This window comes from Equus asinus, chromosome X, assembly GCF_041296235.1.
Source record: "Equus asinus isolate D_3611 breed Donkey chromosome X, EquAss-T2T_v2, whole genome shotgun sequence".
In the NCBI taxonomy this organism is placed as follows: Eukaryota; Metazoa; Chordata; class Mammalia; order Perissodactyla; family Equidae; genus Equus; species Equus asinus.
The window spans coordinates 45120063-45147954 of NC_091820.1; the positions used below are offsets into that span (position 1 = coordinate 45120063).

The window sequence follows — 27892 nt, forward strand, 5'->3', positions numbered from 1 at the left end:
ATTCAGATTTCTACAAAATTACTAAAACACCCCAAAGCCCTCACCTGGAGGATCTGGTAAGCAACAGGACAATTGCTGAAGAGAGCTACCATGCATTTTATACACTGGTATGCTCTTTTCTGATAGTGATTCTTAGAGCGCTGGATTGTGTCGAAGAGCCCATCTCGGTCATCTGGGATTCCTTTAAGTGCATTATGAATTCTGAAAGAGAACCAGATTACAAAATAACAACTTCCAAAATCACATAGCAGCTAACATTTACTGAGTGCCTACTATGAGCTGCTCAATAAATGTCTTTGGTGTAGTCTTGTCATCTAATGCTGGACAGTAGGTACTGTTAGGAAAAGCCTTGAAGAGATAAGAATGGGTGCGGAGAGGTCAAACAGGTTGCCCAAGGTCGTACAGCTGCCCAGCAGTCTGACTCTGGAGTCTGTACTCTTACCAACTCATTACCAATCCGAAAGCCTTTTGCTATACATCTCATTCAAATACATTACCAGAAGAGAATTCAGGGCACTGAGAGTAAGAGACTTTTAAAAATTAAAGTTAACAACTGAGTTTATAGCTGTTGTACTTGAGAAGAATTTGCTTCAAGTCAGTTCTGTTTATAAAACTGCATTTCTGAAGGTAAGTTAGGATCCGGTGACGATGAAACAGTGATATAATTTGGAAGTATAAAATTAACTTGAATTCTAATAATGAGAATACATGGGAGGCAAAGCAATTTTCACCAGCAATAGTACAATTTGGCTGATTTCATTTTAACTCTTGCCAAACAGAATATACAGTTAATGATTTCTTGTTCTTCCCCCTCTAACAAATCAAAAAATGATTGTAGGGGCAAAAACATTCCTAGTTTCTTTTGTGTGAAAAACATTACCTGACAGTAAACAAAATGTGGTATATCCATACAGTGGAATATTATTCAGCCTTAAAAGGGAATGGAATTTGGACACACTACAACACGGATGAGCCTTGAAGACGTTAAGTAAAATCGACACAAAAGGACAAACGTTGTACGATTCCATTTATATGAGGTACGTGGACCAGGCGAAATCAGAAAGAACAGTGGTTACACCAGGGGCTGGAGGGAGAGAGGAATGAGGAGGTGGTTGAATGGGTATAGTTTCAATTTGGGATGATGAACAAGTTCTGGGGGCAGACAGTGGTGATGGCGACGCAACACTGCTGATGTACTTAATTACCACTGAACCGTATGCTTGAAAATGGCTAAAATGGTAAATTTTATGTTGTGAATATTTTGCAATTAAAAAAAAAAAAGCTTAGAAAAAAACAGAGACCCTTCCCCCTCCATTATCTGCCTGCAATTCTACTCCAAGGTATAGATATCCAAGAGAATTGAAAACTAGAGTTAAAGCAAAAACTTGTACACAAACGTCCACAGCAGCATTATCACAAGAGTCAAAAGGTGGAAACAACCCAAATGTCTATTAATGGATGAATGGATAAATAAAATGTGGTATATCCACACAGTGGAGTATTATTCAGCCATAAAAAGGAATGAAGTATTGACATGCTCTAACATGGATGAACTTGAAAACATTATACTAAGTGAAAGAAGCCAGACACGTAAGGACACATTGTATGATTCCATTCACATGAAGTGTCCAGGCAAATCCTAGACATTTTGCCTGTGGACAGACAAATCCATAGAGACAGAAAGCCTATCAGTGGCTGCTGGGGGATGGGGGAATAGGGAGTGACTGCATGGGATTTCCTTTTGCAGTGATGAAAATGTTTGGGAATTAGATAGTGGTTAGTGGTTGCACAACACTGTGAATGTACTAAAAGCCACTGAACTGCATGCTTTAAAATGGTAAAAATGGTGACTCTTTTTTTTAACTTTTTATTAAGATTATGATAGTTTACAACCTTGTGAAATTTCAGTTGTACATTATTGTTAGTCATGTTGTAGATGTACCACTTCATCCCCCACCCCCCCTTTCCCCTGGTAACCACCAATCAGTTCTCTGTCTATATGTTTAACTTCCACCTATGAATGGAGTCAAACAGAGTTCGTCTTTCTCTAACTGGCTTATTTCACTTAACATAATACCCTAAAAATGGTGAATTTTATCTCAAAAAAGAAACATTACCTGTACAGTCAGTGTAAAAAAAAAAAAAAAAAAAAAAAAAAAAGAGGCCGGCCCCGCGGCCAAGTGGTTAAGTTTGCATGCTCCGCTTTGACAGCCCAGGGTCTCGCTGGTTCGGATCCTGGGTGTGGACATGGCACCGCTCATTAGACCATGCTGAGGCAGTGTCCCACATGCCACAGCTAGAAGGACCCACAACTAAAAATATACAAATATGTACCAGGGGGCTTTGGTGAAAAAAGGAAAAATAAAATCTTACCAAAAAAAAAAAAAAAAAAAAACACTTATGTACACCACGTATTTTACTTAATAGAATGTTCCAAATCAAAATGCAAGTAGTTTTTCGAATTACACACATTCATAAAATCTGTTTTGTTTGGAAATTATTACTTCAGCAATTTTGCAAAAAGTTTAATCATTTCCGACCAAATAATCAACCATATAGAGGCTTCTCGCTGTTTAATCTGAAACACTGCAGTCAGTGTATACTCCGTTTTTACCTTCAGTTTTGTCAAGTGATAATGAAGTGTAAGCCATTTCTGCCACATCATGTTTTCTTCCCATTAGTATTAACTGCATTTATATGCTATTTTTTATCAATATTATCTTTGTCTGCCTTATTCCCCAATGCCTAGCTGCACCAGGCACATGGCAGATGCTCCATAAATATTTGAACACGTTCACTGAACCAACTAAAAGCTCACCATGAGAAGATTATTTTCGACCTTGGGCCAAGCGACTTATAATAACAATACCTTACAATCTCGTCACACAAAAGTCAACTGCCCATGTTTAATCCAGCATATGTGCCTTCTTTACCTTTATCACTTGCTCTAATGAAACAAGGTGGCTAAGATGTGACTAACTGGTTTAAAGGTAAAAATGCCTAAAACATTTTAAAAAAAAAAATAGTAAAAGTTAGACTCCATTAAAACCAACTCTTAAGAAAAGTTTCAAATCCTTTGATCATATTGAAAAGGCTGCTGGATAGTGTGCAAAATAAATGGCTATCTATAGTTTTGGAACTACTAAATTTTCTGTCTCATGAAAATTGATTTCTGGTTTAATGTTTTTTTTTCTTTTTCCGAGGAAGATTAGCCCTGAGCTAACATCTGTGCCAATCTTCCTCCACTTTATGTGTGGGTTGCCACCACAGCATAGCTGATGAATGGTGTAGGTCTGTACCCAGGATCTGAGCCTGCGAACCTGGGCTGCCAAAGTGGAGCATGCTGAACTTAACCACTATGCCACAGAGCTGGACCCCTGGTTTAATGTATTTTTACAATATTAATTTGACTATTTGAAATCTATGATGGTAATTTTGGAGATAATTTGAAAATATTAATTCATGAATTCTGGCATTTGCAATCTCCACTAAGATTCAAGACTGTAATTTCTCTTTAAGCACTTTGTTGTTACAGAACTTGTTTTCAAGCTTCTGTTTTACTTATTATATTGACAGATGGGAGGCAGTATATTATTTTGGGAAACAATTTAAAATCTATATAAACTATGATACTAATGTTCATGTGGGGAGGGAAGCTATAAAATCTGGCAGAGCTGTCACCTAATTCCATAGTTTATCACCATCAGTATAACTCTTGGGATTAAAGATAATATATTAAGCTTTTACTGTAAATAAACAAATAGAGGACCTCTAGAAGAAGCCTGTGGGATAGTCTGGATGGTCTTAGTTCTTAAAAAAAAAAAGAAAGAAAAAATTGCACTCTAAACTTCTCATATACTGAAAACCAAATTATAGTTGATGCTCATTATTCACAGATTCCATATTTGTGAATTTGCCTACTTGCTCAACTTTATTTATAACGGTAAAAATCAACACTCAAGGTGCCTTCATGGTCATGTGCACGGCGGCAAAAAATGAGTTGCCCAAAACACCATGTTCTCAGCTGAAGTAGAACAAAGTGACGCTCTGCTTGTTTCAGCTCACTCTGTAAACAAGTGTCCTTTTGTCTATTTAGTGCCACCCTTTCCATATTTTTGTGCTTTCTGTTGATTTCACTGTTTACGATGGACCTCAAATGTGTACTGCTGAAGTGCTATCTAGTATTCCTAAGCCCAAGAAGGCTGTGATGTGCCTCGCAGAGAAAATAACGTGTTAGATAAGCTTTGTTCAGACACTGAGTTATCATGAGTGCAGCGTTAACGAGTCACCAATATATATTAAATACGGTGTCTTTAAACAGAAACACACATAACAAAAGGTTATATATTGACTGGTTGATAAAAAAAATGTAACTGGAGGCCTGTAGGAACCTAACCCTGTGTTTCTGCTAAGAGTGTGTTTCATTTGGTGTTCCAAATGAATTTACAGAATGTAACTATCACGAATAATGGGAATTGACTATACTTACCTAAGGACTATTTCTAGATAACCAAATGTTATCTCTTGTGACTAATTCTAAAACTAATGTAATCTGGGCTGGTCCGGGGGCCTAGTGGTTAAGTTTGGTGTGATCTGCTTCAGCAGCCTGGGTTTGGTTCCTGGATACAAGACCTACACTACTCACTGGCAGCCAAGCTGTAGCAGTGACCCACATACAAAATAGAGGAAATTGGCACAGATGTTAGCTCAGGATGATTCTTCCTCAGCAAAAACACCCCCCCCCAAAAAGCCCAAAAAACAACAAAAAACACCCCAACTAATGTAATCTAATCCTAAAACAACCCTAGGGCATCATTAATGAAATTAAAATAGTCACCAAAAGCTAGTTTTCCTTAACTTAAAAAATAGTCAATTGTAAGAAAAGAGTATATTAAGTATGCAACTTGGACAATGAGAGAAAAGAATAAAAAATGAAATAAAATTGTGTGGGAAGGTGCGAACTTATTCATTCTTGTCTTAAGTTTTTATTTAAGATAAAACATTTATCAGATCTCCAAGAGGTAAAAAATCATATATGCTGACTGGCAATTTCAGTTCTGACTAAAGCTGGGCAAGTAATCACAAAGGGCTATCTACCTGTGAGTCTGCCAGGAGTCCTCAATCAGTAAGATCTGCAAAAGCAGATCCAGATAGGGCCGGAGCTCATAAGTGTAGGAATACGCAACCTAAAAACAGGTAAGACATGGTGAATAACTTAATTAAAGGAGTAACAAATCCAATTATAGAGACATATGAATGTTTATGTTCCTTTAACCTGCCAGAGAAGTTCACTGAGGACAGTAGATGAGAACTGAGGATTCTCCCAGCAGCAAAAACGAAGCAATTTGACAGTTTCCTCTGAGTTACTGCAGTCCTCAATGATTTTCTTCACATAACTTGTTCTCACAAATAAAATGTCTGCCACATTCTGCTGAATTGGCATTATAGGCTGTGACAAATTAGGATCACCAAAAGGATTGGGAAGAGGAGGATTACCTAGAATACAGATTTGTCATCAATGAAAAACTAATAGGCTTCTCCACAGTAACATACAGCTTTCACCATAGAAAACAGCTTCTGAGTTTTTTCTTTTAGAAAAATAACATTTTAAGTTTCCTAAGTACAATGAAGAAAGTAATATATTAGGCATTACAATGATCAGATATACAAAGATGATAAAATGCAAAATTTAAATGACAACACTGGCATTTACCTATATAATTGTTAAACTACCTCATAAACAAGGTATCCTCAGCAGCAAGTAGACAGAAATAGAGCTCCTTAAATATGTGAAAAAGGCATACGACTCAAAAATACTATAAAATATTCCACAGTATGGTCCTTTGAGACTCTTGTTTTATACGTAAACATCTTCAGAATTACTTTTAATCAAGTCCTGCATAAGCTCAGCAGTGTTTTAAAACCAATGTACAGAACACAGTGTTCAACTTTACCATTGATTGAAGACTGCATTCTCGATGAGACATTGCAACAGCGGATCAGCTGTGACACTACTGAGTATAATTTGCCCAATTCAGCATACTGATATTTGATTGGAGGACCTGGACCTTCATCCAAAGACACAAGCATGAACGTAGCAGGTACGCTCAATTTCAGAAGCTGTGTCTTCTCCGCCACACCTACAAGGAAGGGAGAAGTGGGAAATGAGGGATAAGAATTATACGAGAGGAAAGAATTAGGAAGGCAATGGCTTCATAATAAAGTAGTTATCTAAAAAATATTTTTCTATAACTTTTATGATCATTTAATGAGCATTCAGAGAATTATTTAACCAGAACAGAAAACCCACTGAGTTAGTATAACTGTATTTAAGTATGACCATGACACTCCAGTCATACTGGGCTATAAGAAAGATGAACACTTTTTATGGCCTGGAGAGTCTGGGGGACTAACATATATTACAATCCTCCTCATTAGGTAGCATGATAAAAACTAAATTAGGGGCTGGCCCAGTGGCCGAGTGGTTAAGTTCGTCTGCTCCGCTGCAGGTGGCCCAGTGTTTCGTTGGTTCGAATCCTGGGCACAGACATGGCACTGCTCATCAAACCACGCTGAGGCAGCGTCCCACATGCCACAACTAGAAGGACCCAGAATGAAGAATATACAACTATGTACCGAGGGGCTTTGGGGAGAAAAAGGAAAAAATAAAATCTTTAAAAAAAAAAAAAAAAAGAATTTTTTTCTTTTTGAGGAAGACTATCCCTGAGCTAACTGCTACCAATCTTCCTCTTTTTTTTTTTTTTGCTGAGGAAGACTGGCCCTGAGCTAACATCCACACCCATCTTCCTCTACTTTGTATGTGGGACGCCTACCACCAGCATGGCTTTTGCCAAGTGGTGCCATGTCCGCACCCGGGATCTGAACCAGCGAACCCCGGGCTGCTGAAGAGGAACGTGCGCACTTAACCGCTGCGCCACTGGGCCAGCCCCACCCCGAGAAATAAGAATTTTTTTGTTAACTGCTGTCTGTCTTCTTTCTTCCACAGTCAAGCCTCTTGAAAAAGATGCGTAAGTTTGGTCTCTACTTTCTCATTTTCCCACTCCTCAACCCATGCCAATCTGGTTTCTGCCCTCTTTCCTGTTGTAAAGCTAAGGAATCGTTCTCAAACCATAGCCACTTCCTCCTCCTTACTTTCTTTTTACCTCTTCTCCTTGGTCTCATTTGTTAAGTCCCCCTTCCCCTGTCTCTTGACAACTGCTGCTCCTCAAAGTTACCAGGCCACATTATCTCCGCACACTGTATGCCTTCCCTGGACGATCAAATCTACTCTAAGGGCTTCAAGTTTCAGCTACTTCCACTCAGATGATTCATCTTACTGTTCTACTGGACATCTCCATTTGGGTGCCACAGGCTCAAACTCAATTTGCCCAAAATGAACTCATCATTTTTCTCCCCCATCCGTTCTTCCTCAGGTGTTTCCCCTCTCAGCACACAGCACCAATCTCTGCTCAGTTCATCAAGTCAGAATCCTGGGCATCATTCTTAACATCTCTTCTGTGTTCCCCTCCCCTGTATATCCAATCACCAAATCCCCCTGACTCGACCCCTGATAAAAAGCATCAGAATCTGTCCTATTCCTGTCTCTCTCACTGCATCCCCAATACAGGCCACAATGATCTTCTGCCTAGAGATCATTTTAACAATCGCTAGCTTACTCCCCCTGTAATCCATTCCACACTGTAGCCAGAGTGATCTTTCTAGAAGATATGTCTATTCAAAATTCTACAATGGCTCACCACTGCTCTCAGGGTAAACTCTCGAATCCCTCACAAGGCTTGCCAAAATAGCACCATCAGAGAATCCTGCTCACCACTCCTGCCATCCCCATCTTACACCAATTTGCCAGACGGAATAACTTCTGTTTCCGCCAATGAGCCATGCTGAGTTTGTTCCAAAGTCTTTGCATCTGCTGTTCACTCTGGATAGAAAACTCAACCAACCAATTCCCACATCAACTTCTCCATTAAGTTCCTGTACTCCCCACATCTGATCAGGTACCATGATGTACTTCCAGAGCACTTTGTATTTTCTCTGTTACAGCCATCAACATACTTTATAGCAATTACCTTTTGATTTGCTTCTATACCCCATTAGACAGTAGATTGTCTTATTTACTGTCATGTTCCCAGAAGTATAATACAGGTTCACAGTCCCGTATCTGAAATCCTGAGATTCAAAAAGCTCTTATCATGAATATAAACAAAGTTCTTTCATAAAGTTGGTATCGAAATGTGTTTGGTGAGAACACGTGGCTTGAACCGACAAGAAGCTATTTATGGTCTTCATTTATCCTCTCAGTGTGAATATCCATGTTTTATCACAGAAATATTAATATGTATGACTATAAGGTGCTGTCTCAGATCCTGCTAAAGGGATGTTACATGACGCATGGTATATGAACTGCCTTACCTTTCTTAAATCCAAACAATTGTGAACCCCAAATCATATCTGTCTTAAGGATTTCATATTAAAGTTTATAGACACATATTTGCTTTTAGCAGGGAAATTTTAATTAGATTATATTATGGATCAATGACGTATGCTTTGTGAACAGGCAAAAGCTAAAAAGGGAGTTAAACAGAAGAGGATTTTTGTGATGGCCTAAATCTGGCATTTCTAAGTTTGAAATACAGATTCCACATATGCTTGTTTATGTAATAAACATTCTCTTCCTTCTCAGCTACAGATACCCAAGCATCTCCAGTATGAAAGGAAAGGGAAAAGGAGACACACAGAAAGGAGAATGTTATGTCAAAAGGGCCACTGATCAGTTGGTGATTAGTAAGTTCACATAGAAAAAACCTGGAATCACAGGGATGTTTGGGTACAGAACTTATTAATAGGTAAAGTTTTTTTTACTTTTAAGAAGTTATTCAAAACTATCTGCTAAGTCTCTGAATCAGTTCCCAGTCTGGCTAAATATACATTATCATCACTAAAGTTCTAACTGGAATGTCTCAGTGAATTAGTCATTTGGGACCAGTGCACTAACATTTGTAATTCTTAATAATTTCAATTATAGGAAAGTTAAACCCCCAAGCCAATTAACAAACACCAAAATGATATTCCTAACTATCCATCTGTTGGTTCAACAAACATTTGCTGAATGCTATCGTGCAAAGCTCTGATCTTTGCAATCTAGTCAGAGAGCAACACAAAAATCTGAATGTTATGAAAAACAAGAGGGTAAGCCTGAGATAGTATAGCATACTTTTTAGGTAAGTATTATAGAATCACTGGAAACAAATGATCAGGTGATGCTATGAAGAGCAGGTTACTGTGAGGAGGAGACTGCTGTTATACAGAGGCTGTACCATGTCAGTAACAGGGTGATTGAACTGAATCCCTTAAGTGACCATTTGTATTACCCTTAATTTTGATTTAGTTTACCTCAACAAACACTTATATACAAACTAAGTCCTCCACCCAAACTTGGTGAGTATCACGAGCACCTGGACCTTCTGAAAACATGGGTTCCTTTCACCAGCTCGGAGAATTACGATTCAGCTGGTGTGAGATGAGGCCTAGGAATTAGTATTTTCAAAAACCAGAGACATCTGGCAGCACTGCTTTAGGAGATAAAGATATGATTAACACACAGATCCTGACCTGTGTCTACTACAGAGATAAGAAAATGCATAAATAACTATCAAGTACAAGGTGAAAAGTACAGTCAAAAAAAGTTTCAGATAAAATTCACACTAGGTTTTATGGAATATTGTTTCTATTCCAGATCAGGTTACGTTTCATCACTTGACTTAAATGACTTCATCACTTCATATAATACATTAAAACAGAACTATGAAAACGAATTCTTACCTAAATTGGCATACATTACAAACAGGTTGAAATATTGCTGTAAATGACGCCCATGCTCCGAAACTTCTCTTCTCAAGAGATTTAGTACTGCTCTTAGCAAATGATCGCTCAGGCTTAAGTTGTCATAAGCCTATAAAGGATAAAACATTGGCTGTTTTTTCAGCAACAAGGTGCAGGTATGACATAATTCTATTTACATAAGAAAGGGATATACATACTCTCTCACACTCTCACACACACACACACACATACAGAGAATACAAGCAGAAGTTTCTGGAAGGACTGATCACACAAGAAAACTATTAAAGGGCCAGCCCCAGGGACCTAGCGGTTAAGTTTGGTGTGCTCTGCTGCAGTGGCCCTGGCACGGACCTACGCCACTCATCTGTTAGCAGCCATGCTATGGGTGGTGGCAAACATAAAAAAGAAAAAAGAGTAAGACTGGCAATGGATGTTAGCTCAGGGTGAATCTTCCTCAGCAACGAAAAAGAAAAAAAACCACAAAGAACTATTAAAAAAGGATTACTTCTTGCGAAGGGGAATGAAGATCCCAGGTAGATTTCATTACAGAGCCTTCGTGCTGTTCTAATTTTTTTTAAAATGCAAGTTCATTTTAAAAAGACTTTAAAAATCATTTATATTACAGTAAGTGTATAATTAAGCCACCGCATGAAACTGAATGAACAGAGAAAATTTTGTTATGTTTTTAAAGACCCAATTAATCACTATTCATTGCTGTGCCATACTTTTTCAGAAGACTGGCCCTGAGCTAACATCTGTTGCCAGTCTTCCATTTTTTGCTTGAGGAAGATTGTTGCTAAGTTAACATCTGTACCGATCTTCCTCTATTTCATATGTGGGACACCGCCACAGCATGGCTTGATGAGCAGTGTGCAGGTCCACATCTGGGACATGAACCTGCAAACCCTGGGCTGCCAAAGCTAAGCGTGCAAACCTAACCACTATGCCATTGGGCTGGCCCCCGAAGTACTTTTAATGGAACTCATATACATCAGATTGTGTGTTGTGTGTGTTCACGTGCACACACGTTAGGTAAACATATCAATTAGATGTACACATATTTGTGACTTAAACTTCCAGGAGACAGAATTAATTTGTAAGCATTTAATCCTTAGAAAGAAAGCTGTGCATACCTGACTAGAAGGTCCAGGAGATGCAAAAGGTGAAGGACACGGTCCATCTTGCAAGGAAAAATGTGCAATAAAAACTATAAGTTTTGCAAATGCACCCCTCACTTCTGCACTAGGGCACTCCAGAAGGTATTCAGAGAAACGATTTGAAACATTAAAAAGGACATTATGAGCAAACCAAAAACGTACGTTCTTGCTGTGACGAAGGAGAATACACAATGCATCATACCTAAGGCAAAACAAACAAGAATCTCTGAGTATCAATTCAGTAACGTGTTTCTTATAGTATACGGATGGGTCTCTTTCTATGAACCAAATAAAAATCAAAGATCTTCTTTTACTACCCGAGTGAGCAAACCAGCAATGGTTGCTTCTAGTACTGATATTAAAAGGACAGATGAATACTATGACTTGGTCTGTTCTCAGAGTGACAAAATAGATAGACAAAAGCTTATTCAGTTCTCTACAGATCCATTACCAGACTCTTCCTAGGTGCAAGGACAAAACAATATCCACCCCTCCACCTTCCACGAACATCTTACATCGGATAAGTAAGTATAAACTGTTACATCAAGCTGTCACGATGGCTTCTGTCCTTCCATAATCATGAAACATTTTAATTTTTTACCTTTTTAATCTATAGCAGAATTTAATCTAGGGATGCCAAAACTTAATAATTTCATGGTTAAATAGCTTAGACTTTTAGGCATCATCCTATAATCTTTTGTACAGAGATGTAAACAACACGATACAAAGTAATACAACGAGAAGCCAGTTTTTGAATGACCAAAGGCCATGTTTAATCTAAGTAATTATTTCAAGATGCATTTCTCTCACTGCTACCAAGTTTTTTATTCTACATTCCAAAGCTGAAAAAAGAATTATCATGGTCTGGCAAGAATCAAGCAGCATATTAAAGAACCAAACTAAATGTTAGTGTAAGAGGAATGAGAAGTCAAAGCAGTGTACCAATCACTGGCAGAGCCACGGATTATCTTCTTGGTGTGGAATCCCGTGGTAAAGAGGAACCTAGCAGCAAGCTGAATACTAATCATAGTGATTTCTTCTGCCTCAGGCAACAGGTGATCTTGCCCTATAAATAAAATGCAGATTAAAAAAAGTTCAAGTATCTATGTTCAAGCCCCATTTTCAACCAAGTCTGCATTTCCACTAATTTTCAGAAGTCCTAACTTTGCTAAAACCTCTCTCAGGCTGCTTATGAAATAATTCTTAGCAGTTCACTAAAGCACGTTTCAAACTAATGCTTGAGTCAAAAACAAACTGTTAAAATCAACAAAAACTCCTCTGTTTCCAAATAGCAAGACAATATATACCGCTCAAAGACAACACAGTCACGCGCCCTTAACGATGGGGCTATGTTCTGAGAAATGCATTGTTAGGCGATTTTGTCATTGTGTGAACACCACAGAGTGCACTTACACAAACCTAGATGGTACAGCCTACCACACACCTAGGCTACATGGTCCTAATCTATGAGACCACCGTGGTGCATGCGGGTCGTGGCTGAGCATTTGAAATGTCAGTACGCGACGCATGACTGTAGTCATCTGAAATGACTTTAAAACAACCCAAAGTAAAACAAACATGTTAATGCCTGCGAAGAAATCCCACAAGTAAAATAAGAATTATGCTTTATCATCAAGAAGCTGACTGCTTGATACTTACCTGGAGGAGGATTTAAGTAAACACTATTACATGTAAGCAGTTTTTTCATAAACTGAAAATACTCCAAACTGTACTGCATTCGGTTATGCATGAACTGCACATTCTGTTTCCGAACACTTCTCTCAATGGCTGATGGCATAACGATCTGATGGGGCCTTGTGCTGATAGCAAGCTCTGATATATATTTTATCAACTCATCACCTTGGTCTATTGTGTCCAATCGTTCATAAAAAAGTATATACGCATTCCACCACCTTTTCTGGCGCCTGTAGGACATGCGTTTCATCATGTGATCAAATACTTCTCCCATGTACTCCCCACCAAAGCACTGGTTTTTCATTTCTTCATCATCATCCATTTTACACTCTGTTACATCTCCATCATCAAATTTATACCAGCGGTTTCTCTCACCATCTCCACCATTCCTTTGAATGATATAAGAATAATAATGTCCCCCACTCGCTTGACCACTGTGTACAAGCACACCCACAAGTCTGTATCTTGTGCTTCCTGCCGTCTCACTTTCAGACTGCTCGTTCTGTTGTATCAACTGACTCTCTGGGTTCACATTATCTCCTTCCAGCTTTGCAACACCTGCAACTGTGTAAGGTTCCATGTCCAGCTCTCGAGGAAATTCAAAATAATCATTGAACTTGATTGCACATTCTCTTTCCCAGTCATAGTCGAATCGTTTTAATTGGATAGCAAGAACAGGAGGTAATTTTTTAATTAGCAAGCGCTTTACAGTATCAACCTAAAATAAACAGAGTGAGAGTTACTGGATGTTCTCTTATAATCCACTGCAAAAAACAAATGAACTTTAAAATTCTATTATTAAATTCTCTCAAGACTAATCTGAAATTATAAGTGTAAACTAAACAAATAGAGGATAATGAACATAATCAAGGTAATGCTGCCACAGTTGCTATTTTTCAAAACGTTAACTAAAATAATATGAAAATAGCTTACGCCATTCATTACAAATTGCAAAAATTAGTGATATAGACATTACTCGCTGCCTGGTTTCCATATTGTCATTGCTATCTCACCATTACTTGTTTGATATTTACTGTTATTCTAATGAAAGTGGTCCGCTGTGAGCCAACTGAAGAAAGAGAATAAAGCAGCTAACAGTTACTGGGAAATCAGGTGCCAGGTAATATGCTAAGTGCTTCCCAGTACCACTGAACCTTAAGATGAGGATTACGAGTAGCAAAGAGGTTAAGTAACTGGCCTCAAGTCGCAGAGCTGTGGGTGGGTGGGAGGCAGTACGGCTCTACAACTCAAGGTCTCAACCTCTAGACTTTAAAAGCTCTCTTTAAGTGGTGTATAACGTCACAGCAGAGGGACTTGGAGGTGAGAGGGGAGGAAGCCCAGAAAGATACACGTTATTTACTTTCCGTATGTGTGAACTCTCTCCCCCCAAGAGCTGTTAAGTGCCCACAGATAAAAACTAAGCAGGTGGGTCTAAAAGTCGGATCCAAGTGGTTTAAAAACACAGGTGGGAGAAGAAATCTTATGTGGCTGAATAAAGTAATGGTCTCAGCAAATGTCTTGGTCTTCACAAGTAACTCTGGACATGAGAGAAGAAATGCTTTCTGCTGTGGGCTCTGTAATGGCGAGGACTTCAACCGCAGTTTGACTGGGTACAGATGGAAAATGTGTAATTCAGAAAAGAGAATGCGATAGGAAGCTATTAGGACCTCTAAAATGATTCACCCACTCTTATTTACCTGTTTTCCCTAGCCCTTCTGGCACAACTTTCGCTCAATCTTCTTTCCCTGATAAGTCCTTAAATCCGTTATCTTAACTACCTCTCTGCTACCACTATAACAAAGCAGGGTAGGGGACACAAGGAGGGGGACTGCTGAAGACAGACCAAAACAACCAGCTTCTTCCAAATCCATTAAATTTAGTCATAATTATTTTAAAGAAAACTGGATAATTCGTACCTTTTTATTACACTTTTCACAATGATATGCATTTGCACCTTCTAATAAATCTCCTTTGACGTATTGTTCCAAAGAATCAAGAAGATTTTGGTGATTTCTAATGTCTACATTCAAAGTCGTAAAAGATTCTTCACACTCGTATCTAAAGATATTTAAGAAACAACCAAAATGGACTTATTCCTTAGTTTTTAAAACATTTTAGTTAGTTATGAACTTAACGAAAACTACATTTGCAATATTTACAATATAATACAAAACCTGTAAGTCAGAGAATGTTATCAGAAAACGACAGTAAATATTTATTGGTTAACTTATCCTGTGCTGGGCATCACATTAGGTTGTTTACACACTATATAGACCAGGTTCTCAGCCTTCATGACAAGCCTGCTAGAGAACTATCAGGAGCTCCACTTCAGAGATGAGGGGACAGAGGTTCAGAAAGGTTAATTTGGTCAAGATTAGGCAAAACGGTGTTTTGAAGCCTGGTCTGTCTGGTGTCACAGCTTCAGCTCTTTATAGTCTACCATACTGCTTCCTCCGTTATCTATTTAGATAGTAATTCATGCCAAGGCCAAAGCATGAATTCATCAACTTCTGAAAAGGATATTTTAAACCATCACTGGGCTGAATTTTTAAATGTTCCTCCTTTTCTGTAATGGAAACCTTACTCAAGCACAAGTTTGAACACAAACAGAGGATAAGCAATCTGAGTAGGAGCCAGAATCTCATATTCTGACAATTTCCCACCAAAGGAATTTTCAGATTTCTGATGAGACATTCATAAATTCAGAACACGGGACGTGGGGAGTACATTCTCAAACATCCAATTCATTCATTCAACAAATATATTGAGGATGCCTTCCTTGTGTAAAGCACTGTGGAACAGTCACTGTTAAGATAGTCCCTCATATTTAGGGCTTTTCAATTAGTTAGGGAGAAAAGACAGGTGCACAAAAGGCATTTATAAGTGACATGAATGGAATATGAAGTGGATATTAAGCAAATTGCTACTATAATCGGGGAACAGCCCATAGAAGAGAAAAAGGAAGTCAGACCTTATAACTCCAGTTAAAAAGTAGGACGTTCCAAGACAAGAAATGTGCAAAGTTTTTCTGTAAAAGGCCAGGCAGTAATATCACACACTTTTGAGGACCGTGAAGTCTCTGTGCAACCACTCGACCACTCTGCTGTTATAGTGAAAGCAGCGAGACAACAGGCAAAGGGGTGGGGACGTTCCAATAAAGCCTTACGGAGACAGACGTCAGACTGGAATTGACCCACGGTCCGCAGTTTATTACCCGTTCTAGACAAATAATGCCTTAAAACAGATAGACTCGGGACTGTTACCTTCTGCAATATAACCAGAACAAGACTAGTTATAGAGCAGGGATTTGAACTTTGGGGATCTTTAAGATCATGCTCTCTGGACAATTTCACCTAGCAAAGAAAACCAAGAACTTCCAAATAATTTTGAAAACTGTCTAGGGGCTGGTCCCGTGGCCGAGTGGTTAGGTTCGCACATTCCGCTTCAGTGGCCCAGGGTTTCGCCAGTTCGGATCCTGGGAGCAGACATGGCACCACTCATCAAGCCAGCTGAGGCGGCGTCCCACATGCCACAACTAGAAGGACCCACATCTAGAATATATAACTATGTACTGGGGGGCTTTGGGGAGAAAAAGCAGAGGAAAAAACAAAAAAAAGATTGGCAACAGTTGTTAGCTCAGGTGCCAATCTTTAAAAAAAAAAAAAGAAAACTGTCTAAAACAAAGCTAGAAGGACTGACAAGAACAGATGACCAGAAAGTTGGCCATTCTATCTGTAATCAAAAACAAGAGGTTAAAAGGATAATTGTACTGCCCACCTAATACAAAAGGTCTTTCATAAGGATGAAAAGTTGTCCAGGCTACGTGAACAATTACATGCTCTCGTTTTGAAGGAATGTTATAACCCAATGGAAATTTCTCTTGTATATAGTATTACCTCTCCCCCACTCATTTCCCCATGTTCAAAAATGGAGCACCCCTGCCAACCACATATACACACAACCCATGACTACAAATAATACTGTTTGGGCTTGTAGAAAATACTATCTTACTGCGATATTTTGGTGAAAGAAGATTTCAAACCAACATTAATTGATAACATACAAGAGAAGTTTCAAAGCAAAACTTACATGTAATAGGGATAAATGTGAATCTATCAGGAATGAACTTTAACAGTTATTTAACTATTTTCAGTAAGGGCCCTTAATCAAACAATTTCCCTTTTAAGTCAAAACAATATTTGTTTACGCAACTCTTGCTGTGAACGTTTTGTGTGGAAAACATACTTTAAGGATAACGACAATAATCAATGCTATTTTAAAAGTCAATATTTCACTTGTATAGGAAATAGTCCTCCATGTCTGGCTGTCATCTTCTAAACTTAAAATAATTATAATATTGTAAATATATTAATTCTAAAATAAAGGGCAAATTTATAAAGTAACACCTGTGGCTATATGTAAAATGCCATTTTATTTCCCCAGGAACGACCATACGTGAAAGAAGGTAAGAGTATGGAATAGTTAAGAGACTAAGTGGAGTAAAAGGAACCAAAAGTTATGGCAAAAAACAAACAACCCCCCCGCCCAGTGCTAAGGTATGTACAGTATATAATTCATCCAGTCTCAGGTATTTAGTAATTGGTGGTATACTTCACTTTTATATATAATTACTAGTAAAAATTTTAGTTAGCAAATAAACAGTACAACATACACTTTAAATATGTAACTGGCACTTACCTATGTGGGCAGCCTTGGCAAATCTTCTGATCAGCAAAGGAACCTCCTAAGACTTTACTTAGCATAGCTGGATGTCCTAAGGCTTTCAAAGCTTCATCTAAACTATCCACCAAGGAATTAAAAAATTCTAAAGCATCATGTTGCTCACGCAGATTAACAGGCTCACCCCAAAGCCTAAGAAGGGATGGAATAAAATATGTAATGTGCAATACTCCCAAACAGTATACACAAATATTTTTCAGGGAAAAAAAGCAATATAATCACAAATGACAGTATTTAACTCAGATTTTATTCCTTAATTACATGAGGAATTAGGAAAAAAACTGCTCTTTCTGCACAGAGTGCAGTGGGGGAGAAAGTGAGGCTCACAGTAAAAGCAGTACTACAGCGGGAAGAATTACCATGAAACTACTGGGGCGGGTGATGGACAGTATGGCTCTAAGAAGGATGGCTGCTTTAACTGATATGGTATATGCGTGCATTTTGAATCCAACTGAAGATGCTATTAAAATGGGGTGGTGGACCTCACTCTTACGTAGATGTTATAATTACTGTTTTCTTTCTTCCCTTTTTCTTTAAATTTCGGGTTATAGATACAGTGCAAAGGTTATATCTATTTACTCTGAATTACATTGATGTTCCCAAGTGAAAAGAGAAGATCTGACTTGCTCCAGAGTTGACCTCTTTCGAATAAACTGAGGACTTAAATTAGGCAAATCAATCCTGAGAAAACAAACTATCAATTGTGTATACCACAAAATGAGAACTGATACTGCTAAAAATTAGGCACTGTTGGAAACTATCAATGACATCGAATTTTGTATTTACAGAGTAATATACATAGAGAATATAAGTGAATTCATTTTAAGCGAGAGATATGAAAAATGCATTTCTTCTCTTTTTAAATTTAATTTTTATTGAGGCAATGTTGGTTTATAACATTAGGTAAATATCAGGTGTACATCATTATATTTTGACTTCTGTGTAGACTACATCGTGTGCACCATCCAATCTAGTTGCCATCCATCACCGACAAATGTATTTTAAATATGCTAGAGGTACTAATTGTCTATTGATAAATTCTTGTGTAACACTTTTTCTATGTAGCAGATAATCTCATTCCAATTAGATTTTAGACTTTAAATTTGCATATAGTGAGTTTAAAAGAAAATACATAATTATTTGTTAAAATCCATTTGTTTCACTATTGGAGATGACACCAATCCATTCTATTTACTTTGAAATTGTAGTCAACTCCTCATAATTTCAAAAGTAGTCAACTATTAATTACAAAAGGGAAAAGGCACCTTTACAATGAGAGGTCTGTTAAGAACCCAAGTGATCAAAGTAAATCTCACCAATAATCAGATAAACTGATACCACATGCCTCCGAATGCAGTGCAACTGAGGCATATAACATCACCTACACAATTTTCTTGCCAAAAAAACAAAAACAAAAACATGTTTAACTGAATCAAATCATGAAGAAACAACTGCACAAATCAAGAAAGTGAGACACCACAAGACAACTGGCTTAGACTCTTCAAAAATTTCAGTGCCACAAAAGTCACTGTTTTAGAGAAAACTAAAGAGTTAACAACCAAATTCTTGTGATTCCTTCCAGGGTATCAGACTAGGATCGGGGGGGAAAAACAAAAGTCATAAAGAATATTTCGGGGAAATTGGAATACACATTGATGAATATTAGACATTGTTAATCAACATTAAATTCTGTGGGTGTGATAATTTTATTATACATAAGTAGGAAAATGTCCTTATTCTTAGAAGATAAACGTTGAAGCATGTACGGGGGTAAAGTATCGTGTTTACAACTTAGTATCAACTGGTTTAGGAAAAAAAATCAAACAAAAACCAAAACCCAAGTATACATACCAGCAAATATGGCAAAATGTTAACAATTGGTAATCTGGGTAAAGAATATAACATAAAGGTGATTATTGTACTACTTCTTCACCTTTTCTGTTGGTTTGAAATTTTTCCAAATAAAAAATTAGGGCTGGGGAGGGGAATGTGGTTAACTAACCCACATGTATCAGGACTGTATTTCATATCTAAAGTGTGGATGGATAATCCCAAAGTGCTCGTCTACACAAACTGCAAGATCCACTAGCACAGGGAGTAAATGAGAAGTCAAAAATGCAAATGCATTCTAAGAAGAGAGAAAACTATTAACTAAATGACAAATTTTCAGATAAAAGATCAAAAAGCATGAGAGTAATTTGGAAGAGGAAGAACAGAAATGCTAAAAGCCTTATGGCAGAGATGGGACCAGCTAGGGAAGGAAAGAGAACAGAACAGCGAGAGAGGAGGGCGAGGGTGTGCCACGTGATAGGACTGAAGGAGCAAAAGCAGAGGCGGGAAGAAGGGTGGTGCAGGCAAGCCGGGAATACAGATTAAGTAGGGGCCTAGGCAGGGGCGTCAGAGGAATTTACATGAGAAGTCATAGGTAGGCTATCGTACTATAAAGCATTGGTCTCAAAAAGAAATCCAAGTAGCATCCTTGTAGGGAAAGGAGCTGCTCTGGTCGAAGCAGGGAAGGTGGAGTGGCAGTGCCAGGTGAGCCTTTGCTGCCCCGTTCTCAGCTGTCTGGGAGATCCCCGGAAGGCATTCTAAGGAGTATTATTTTAAAACCCACTGTTATGAAGGATTATAGCTTTGTTCCTACATGGTAAAGAGTTCTGTGGTTGTAGTGTTGTATTTTAACAGCGCATGACACATAACAGGCAATGATTAAAAAAAAGTGAAATAAATCAAGTCAAAGAAATAAGATCAAGATGCAATCAAGGATTTTTTAAAATAAAAAAACAGAAGAGAAAACAAATTTATCCCATCTTTCTTATAAAATTGCACACTAGAATGGTCAAACAGTTGGTGAAGGAAAGTTTCCCTTTTGAGATCTAGTCCGGCTAATATAAAATTAGAATACTGCCACTTTGTAACCCCAATGAAATACTGTATTTAGGCAACGACGATCAATGGCTGTTATCATAAGAAGGGGAAGAGACAGACACTATACCTCTCCTCACCGAGGTAAACGTTAAACGTTACCACCTATGAAGCAGCTTTGACTATCCATTCCAAAAAAAGAAAAACAACACCTCAATCTGATCAAGCCTCTATATCTCACTATCTATTTATAGGAAATACAGGGGACTGAGGAAACTAGAAAATACTAAAATACCACAGGGATCCCATTAATAAAATCGAGATGGTGGGAAAATTTACAGGGTAAACTACCTGTTTTATTTTTCGCTTTCAACAAATAATTCCAAGGGTGAAAAAAGATTAGAAGAGGGACTGGCCCAATGGCGTAGTGGTTGAATTTGCATGTTCTGCTTCGGCGGCATGGGGTTCGCCGGTTTGGATCCCTGGTGCGGACATGGCACCGCTTATCAAGCCATGCTGTGGCAGGCGTCCCACATATAAAATAGAGGAAGATGGGCACGGACGTTAGCTCAGGATCAGTCTTCCTCAGCAAAAAGAGGAGGACTGGCGGTGGACGTTAGCTCAGGACTAGTCTTCCTCAAAAGATTAGAAGAGACTCAAGAGTCATACCTACATCTGCCATATATGGACTTCATTTGGATCCTGATTTCAAAAAACAGTAAAAAATAATTGAGAAAATTGGGTAAATTCCAACACTAACAAGAATATTAAGGAATTTTTAAAAGACATGATAGTATCATGGTTATGTTTAAAAAAAGAGAGATACATACTATTTATGGATGAAACTATGTATTTAAGATTTGCTTCAGAACAATCTGGAAAGAAGAAGATTAAATAAGATTGCCCATGAGCTGACAACTGTTGAAGTTGGGTGATGAATACATAAGGGTTTATACTATTCTACTTCTATATATATTAGAAGTTTTCCAAATAAAAAGTTATTACCATCTTCAGAGACTAAAGAATGCTGCCTCTCCTTACTATGACACTTTCTACATCCTCCTTTGGGGACAATGACAAAAAAAAAACAACTGAGAAGCAGGGTTTGAATATTACTATTGCTTGAATATTAAATAAAAAATGCCTTCCACCATATACTTTAGAAGTTTAACATTAGCGTATTGAGATGTTCATAAAGGTTTAAGCAGTATCCTTATTACTCTCCATCCATAGTTTACCTGAACTGTTTCCAAAATCCTCTTGGCACATAGTACTGTAGTCGAGAAGCAGCTAAATGACCAAAGATGACTTGAAGGTGTCTTAGAACACCAATATTGTACTCTTTCCTATCTTCTGTTTTACTTAATGCTGGTTTGTCTTCAAATTGTTGAGGATATCCAAATACATCATCTCTGGGATCAACATTGCTCTAGAAGTAAAAAATATCATTACTGAGTGAATCTAACTTTAAAGTATGATAAAATATGTTGAAACAAATGCCAAACAGAATGATCTGTACCTCTATTTCTTATCTCCAAAGCACTTAACTTTTAATTTATAAATTTTAATTTATAATATTGGTGCTTATTCCCACCACTTCGCATAAGGAGTGGTCATAAAGGAATAATCCTATGTACTGGAGAGCTAGATAATATACCGGAGTAGAGTACAGTGATTAACTAAGACTGAACTGTACACAAAGGCAGGCTCTGCCACTTAGAAGCTAAGTATCTTAGAGCAAGTAAGTTACTTAACTTTTCTAAGCATCAGTTTCCTCATGTGTAAATAGGGATATACAGTCTTCATGTAGCTGTTGTGAGGATTATGAGATAATGTATATAAAGCACTCAGAAGTGTAAACATTCAATAAAATTCAATAAAATATACATATTAACAGCAGTAGCACTCTTCAACAAATGGTGGTGGAAAAATTAGATATCCATAAGCAAAAGAATCAAGTTGAACTCTTCCCTAACACTGTACAAAAATTAACTCAACATGGATCAAACACCTGTACGCAAGAGCTAAAACTATGAAACTCTCAAAAGAAAACAGAGGGTAAAAGCGCCACAACATTGGATTCAGCCATGATTTATTGGATATGATACCAAGGGCACAAGCAATGAAACAAAAAGAGATATATTGAACCTCATGAAAATTAAAAACTTTTGTACAAAGAAATTGGAACCCTTGCGCACTGTTGATGGGAATACAAATTGATGCAGCCACTATGGAAAGCAGTTCCTCAAAACACTAAGAATAGAATTACTACATGATCCAGCAATTCCACTTCTGAGTTTACACCCGAAAGTACTCAAGGAAAGGTCTCAAAGAGGTACCTGTACACTCATGTTCATAGCAGCATGATTCCCAATAGCCCAAAAGGCAGAAGCAACCCAAGTGTCCATCGATAGATAAATGGATAAACAAAATGTGGTACACCCATACGATGGAATATTATTCAGCCTTAAAAAGGAAATTATGACACATGCTATGACATGGATAAACCTTGAGAACATTATGTTCAGTGAAATAAGCCAGTCAGAAAAGGACAAATAATATATGACTCCACCTATATGAGGTACCTAGAATAGTCAAATTCTTTGAGATAGAGAATGCTGGTGGCAGATCAAAGGTCTGAGAACTCTGATATAGAAATAGACAATATCTAGTCCCTACAATGAGAAAGCTGAAGTCTAGAGAAGGAAACGAGCACAGAGGCAAAAAACAAAAAACTGAAGTGCAGTGGGTGCCGAGACAACAGAGAGTAGAGGGTACCATGAGAGCAGAGGTGGGACACCTTATTTCAAATTGTATCATATTTTGCCTGCCTTGTTTACTTCTTGCTGGTACAATTAGCTATCTCTACTTGTGATTAACTCAACATCTCAGAGATGTGATGGGCTACAGAACTAGAATTTCAATTTCAATTTTCACTCAGAGCAGTGGTTCTTAACCAAGCATGGGTGTCAGCATCCCCTATGAAGCCTTTTTAAAAAAAGTAAAAATGCTTAGACCCCAACTTCTGAATGACGTGGTTCAGTAGATCTGGGACAAGAGTTGAGGCAAGCATATGTGTCAGAAGGTCTATAAATGATAAACTACCTCAGAGCAAATAGTTCCAGTGACTGAAAGAGAAAAGAACCATTCAAGATATTCACTACAATTAGAACACACTCCAGCTTCTCAGCACACTATGAACAGGAAAAGGTAAAATAAAAACAAAGCAATGGAGGGTGGATAGACACATGACTACAACTTAAGTCTTGCCATATTCTCTTCTTTAAAGAACCACGCCATAGTCATGTCAACTCTGATCCACCACCACAGCCTGAACTTTCCCATAGCTTTTTTCTGCATTTTCTCTACTTCGTAGGCAGCCTTAATTTTGCCAAGAGACCACATAATATTTAAAACAGAGAGAAGTTTGTTCCCTACACAAGAAGAGCTATGATGTTGGGTAAATGTAAAACTAACCTAACAGTAAGCACGGATAATGAAACTGGTATAGTATACAACTTGGCGTAAATTAATGGAAATATATAATTTAAAACATCAAATAGAAAAGTAAAAATATAATTTAGACTATTATTAAAAATGAAGATTCTTATCATTATACAAACTCCAGATTATACTAAACAGTTCATACTTAACTGTTGCTTTAAAGATACCTAACTGTCATAAAAATTAACTCTAGTTTAAAGTGTGGGAGACAGTGAGCACTATATTACGTCAAGAGGTAGCAGTCACACTGGAAGAGTCTAGCTTTATTTTCAAATACACGTCAACGGGTGCAATGAAAGTACCACACTCTCTAAGAGAGAACAACCGGATCTAGCATCAGAACTTCAAACACAGAAAACAAAAGCACTAAATAAAATTTACCTCATTGTCCTGCTTCTCATCCCCAGACATATCATCATCTACATCACTACCTGTGCCTTCAATTGCAAGAATACCGTTCCTGATGGAGGGAATCATGTAGAGTTGCTGAATCACAGAATTCATATAACAAGTAGCACCAGCATTCTTCAGCCCCACAAATCCTTTGGGTGGGCGGGGCCCAACAGGTGGCAGATATTCCCACTCAGTAAGTGCTTCACAAGCTGAGAGAAGATAAAAGATTCTTGTAGTATGCATACAACCATTTTGTCCACTTTTAGCTCTATTAGTTGATAAATTAACATCACCATCAAGTGCACACTCCTATAGTTGCCTGAAGCAGTGCTCCAAGCGTGCACCTCACCCTCCACAAACCTAAGTATACAAGAACACGTACCACTCCACAGGTTCTTACCCCAGCATCCACGAACCCACGTTTTATCTGGAGTTGTTCTATGGCAATCTCACAAGATGGTATGATGCTGATTTCTACGTGTTAACCTTACTTTTTAGCTTTACTGTTTAGTCATCATGAACTTTAATTTTTTTTTAATTTAGTAATAAGAGTAACACCTGCTTTACCTATAATCACAATGATATTTTGAGGAGCAAATGAGATAGTGGATTTGAAAGTTCTGAGAGAATTGTAAATCACCATACATCTCCCTCTACCATACTATCAAGTGTCTACAGGACCGGTTAAACAAATTATAGCATATTGAACTGAAAGGTATATAGCCAATAAATGAAACTAGGTAAATATTTGTGTGTTGATAGTGAACAATCACAGATATATTGGGGGAAAAGAAAGTGAAGAACAATGTGTGTACTACATGCTAATCTGTGGTTAAAAAACTAAACAAAAAAGATCTTTCATACACAGAGATGCTGGGAGGACAGACATGAACTGAGGATACTGGTTACAGTTATCAATGGGGGACTGGGAGACTGGAATGGGCAGGAAACATACTTTGTAGTATATACTGTCTTTGGTACTTGAAATTTTTACCATGCAAATGTACTACTTACAAACAAGGGGCTGACCCAGTGGCATAGCGGTTAAGTTTGCACACTCCCCTTCAGTGGCCCAGGGTTTGCGGGTTCACCCAGGTGGGTCCTGGGTGTGGACCTACCTACCATGGCTCATCAGGCACGCTGTGGCAGCATCTCACATACAAAATAGAGGAAGGTTGGCAAAGATGTTAGCTCAGGGCCAGTCTTCCTCACCAAAAAAACCCAAAAACCAGAAAACACAAGTGGACTTTCTCTTTCTGCCATCTTGGAGCCTGTGGAGGTGTGCTGGGAAGAGGATTTCTAAAACAGCAAATATATCTGGAAAGCTGTGGTCCAAGGCTATTTTTTCTATCTTTTGTTGGCTATAAAACCAGAGGGAGCACACAGCTCCTCTTCCTAAAACTGAAGGTGTTCATGCCCAAGGTGAAATTGAATTCTACGTATTTAAGAGAGGTACTCATGTGTACAAAAGCAAAGAACAACACAGTGACTCATGGCCGCAAACTGAACAAAACCAGAGGAATCTGGGGAAAGGTAACTCATGCCCATGAAAACAGTGACATGGTCCATGCCAAATTCCAAAGCAACCTTTCTGCCAGGGCCACTGGACACAGACTCCTTGGGATGCCACACCCCTTGGGGGTTTAAACTTATTGAAAACTAAATAAGTCAAAGTGTGGATTAGTTTGAAAAAATGAACAAACAAAAAACCCCCCTTTAAGTTAAAACAAAACCTGCCTTACTATATATAGATTTGGTAAAATAAATAGCCTAAGGTCTAACCTTTTAAGCAGTCAGTTGAATCAGAATCTCCTAAAATGTTATTAAAAACATCCTTATATTCTGAAATACAAGTATCAAAAAATAGGCTGACATGTTCTTAAGGATTTACTATAATCAACTGTATCCTTAAGCTTCGCAGATAGAAAAACATGAGTTGAAGATGTTTATTAAAAGAAAAACAGGAAAACAGGATTTGAACACATAAGAGAATTGTCATCACAACTTTGTACTTTAAAATACTTACTAGTTATTGCTGTGCCAATGTAATACATTTCAGTCAAAGAATCTACAATCTGTTTGAGATTCCTCACACAGCCAACAGCTAATGCTACAAGTAACTCAAAACCAGCATTAATGGTAGCTGGTGAACTACAGACTGGAATAGCCTGCTCGGCTGGCAGCTCTCCATTTCTCATATACTGCAGGTAAACATTGGATGCAGGGAAGATGAAATCATCAATTAATTCCTACAAGAGTTGAAAAAAGGATTATGTATTAACAATGACATATATAATCACTATGTTATACATTATACATACTTACATGACATTTATATATAAATATGTGACATACAGAAAGTTATGTATATACATTTTTTTTTTAAGGAAAGAAAAATGTCTCTTAGAAGGAAATAATGTTAAATTACCATCAGAATTCAAGATCTCATTACATCTCAGAAAACTTGGATTTTCTAACAAAAAGATCTCACTTCAAAACACTATTTACTATAATTAACAAATACACCCAGTTTCTCAGGCTAAAAATTTAAGCATCAAGAGCAATCTGATTGTAACACTTAAAAAACTTACGTTTTAAATAAAAATAATGCTAATTTTTTTTCTTGAGTTACAATGTATGTGAAGAAACTCATTAAAGAAATACGATAAACAAGCAGCACAATCTTACAAAACAGAGGTTTATCTCATTTTGAAAAGTTCAACGAAGTGAAAAATTCAGATTTTCCAAAGAGAAAAATAGTGCTTATTTACTTTATAAAATACATTGTATTGAAATTTTATTTATACAAAACTCAGAAATTATATTTTAAACATTACTACAACCTCCACATTGATTCTTAAAAAGTAGAAAAAAGATCAAGATAATATACTGATATGACACTATAAATTAATCTGACAGATTTGCTAACAAACATTTAGAAAGTTATGATAAAACTTTCTAATAAACATTTAGAAAGTTATGATATCTAGTTTAGGACCAGGACAACAGAACTTACTTTAATGAGATTAGCACCTCCTTTTTCACAACCAATATGATACTTTTTCTCAGGGGTTTGAAAGGCCAGTAACTCTTTTGTTACCCCAAGGTGGCCTTCCAAGATCGTCTCTTCAACACCCGTTTCACCGGTTCTTTTAACATCATCCTGCCAAAGACAAAATGCCAAATGCCTAACTTACGAAAGGGAGGTAGAGATGGAGGGAGAAGCCAGAATAAGAGAGGGCTGGAAGGACATGAGGATTTCCCCAAACTTTTCTATTCTAAGCAAGTTTAAGTTCTCTAGAACTTTCTAGAAGTAGGCTTTACAAACTACTAGAAGAAATGCTAAAAGCTGCAAATCTCTTCAGAAATATATTCTTATACAATTCTAAGATTATCAGGTGTTAAGATCAAGAGTTAAATTAAGTGCTAGTATATTTTGATGACAACAATTCAAGAATTCTTTTTAAAAGACGAAAATATGCAAAAAGGCCGAAGATTCTCAAATGGAAGCAGCTGAAAATCAGTATTCCAAATCTCCAGTAAAACAAAGCATTTTACAAAACTAGTTATGCATTTATTCTGTGAATCATCAGTTACTACTATTTACCAACAGAGCTTGTCTTCTTTGGTCCTTTTTATTACTCTTTGGTGTTTTTCATTTAACCAAAATGCTCAAA

General features: G+C 37.6%; 1 protein-coding gene across 4 annotated transcripts in view; it reads right to left on the minus strand.

Moving 5' to 3' along the window:
- The window catches only part of USP9X (ubiquitin specific peptidase 9 X-linked), a 145387-nt gene that overhangs the window by 6216 nt on the left and 111279 nt on the right, over positions 1–27892 (minus strand). For all 4 annotated transcript variants that reach the window (XM_070502649.1, XM_070502647.1, XM_070502648.1 and 1 more), the window contains exons 29-42: positions 27232–27378; positions 26242–26464; positions 24204–24424; positions 21557–21747; positions 17412–17585; positions 14630–14771; positions 12678–13431; positions 11961–12084; positions 10995–11220; positions 9841–9970; positions 5955–6140; positions 5276–5496; positions 5098–5186; positions 45–201 (exon numbers count right to left, since the gene is read on the minus strand). In XM_070502649.1, the coding sequence (XP_070358750.1) occupies positions 45–201; positions 5098–5186; positions 5276–5496; positions 5955–6140; positions 9841–9970; positions 10995–11220; positions 11961–12084; positions 12678–13431; positions 14630–14771; positions 17412–17585; positions 21557–21747; positions 24204–24424; positions 26242–26464; positions 27232–27378 (2985 nt within the window). The remainder of the gene's footprint in view (positions 1–44; positions 202–5097; positions 5187–5275; positions 5497–5954; positions 6141–9840; positions 9971–10994; positions 11221–11960; positions 12085–12677; positions 13432–14629; positions 14772–17411; positions 17586–21556; positions 21748–24203; positions 24425–26241; positions 26465–27231; positions 27379–27892) is intronic.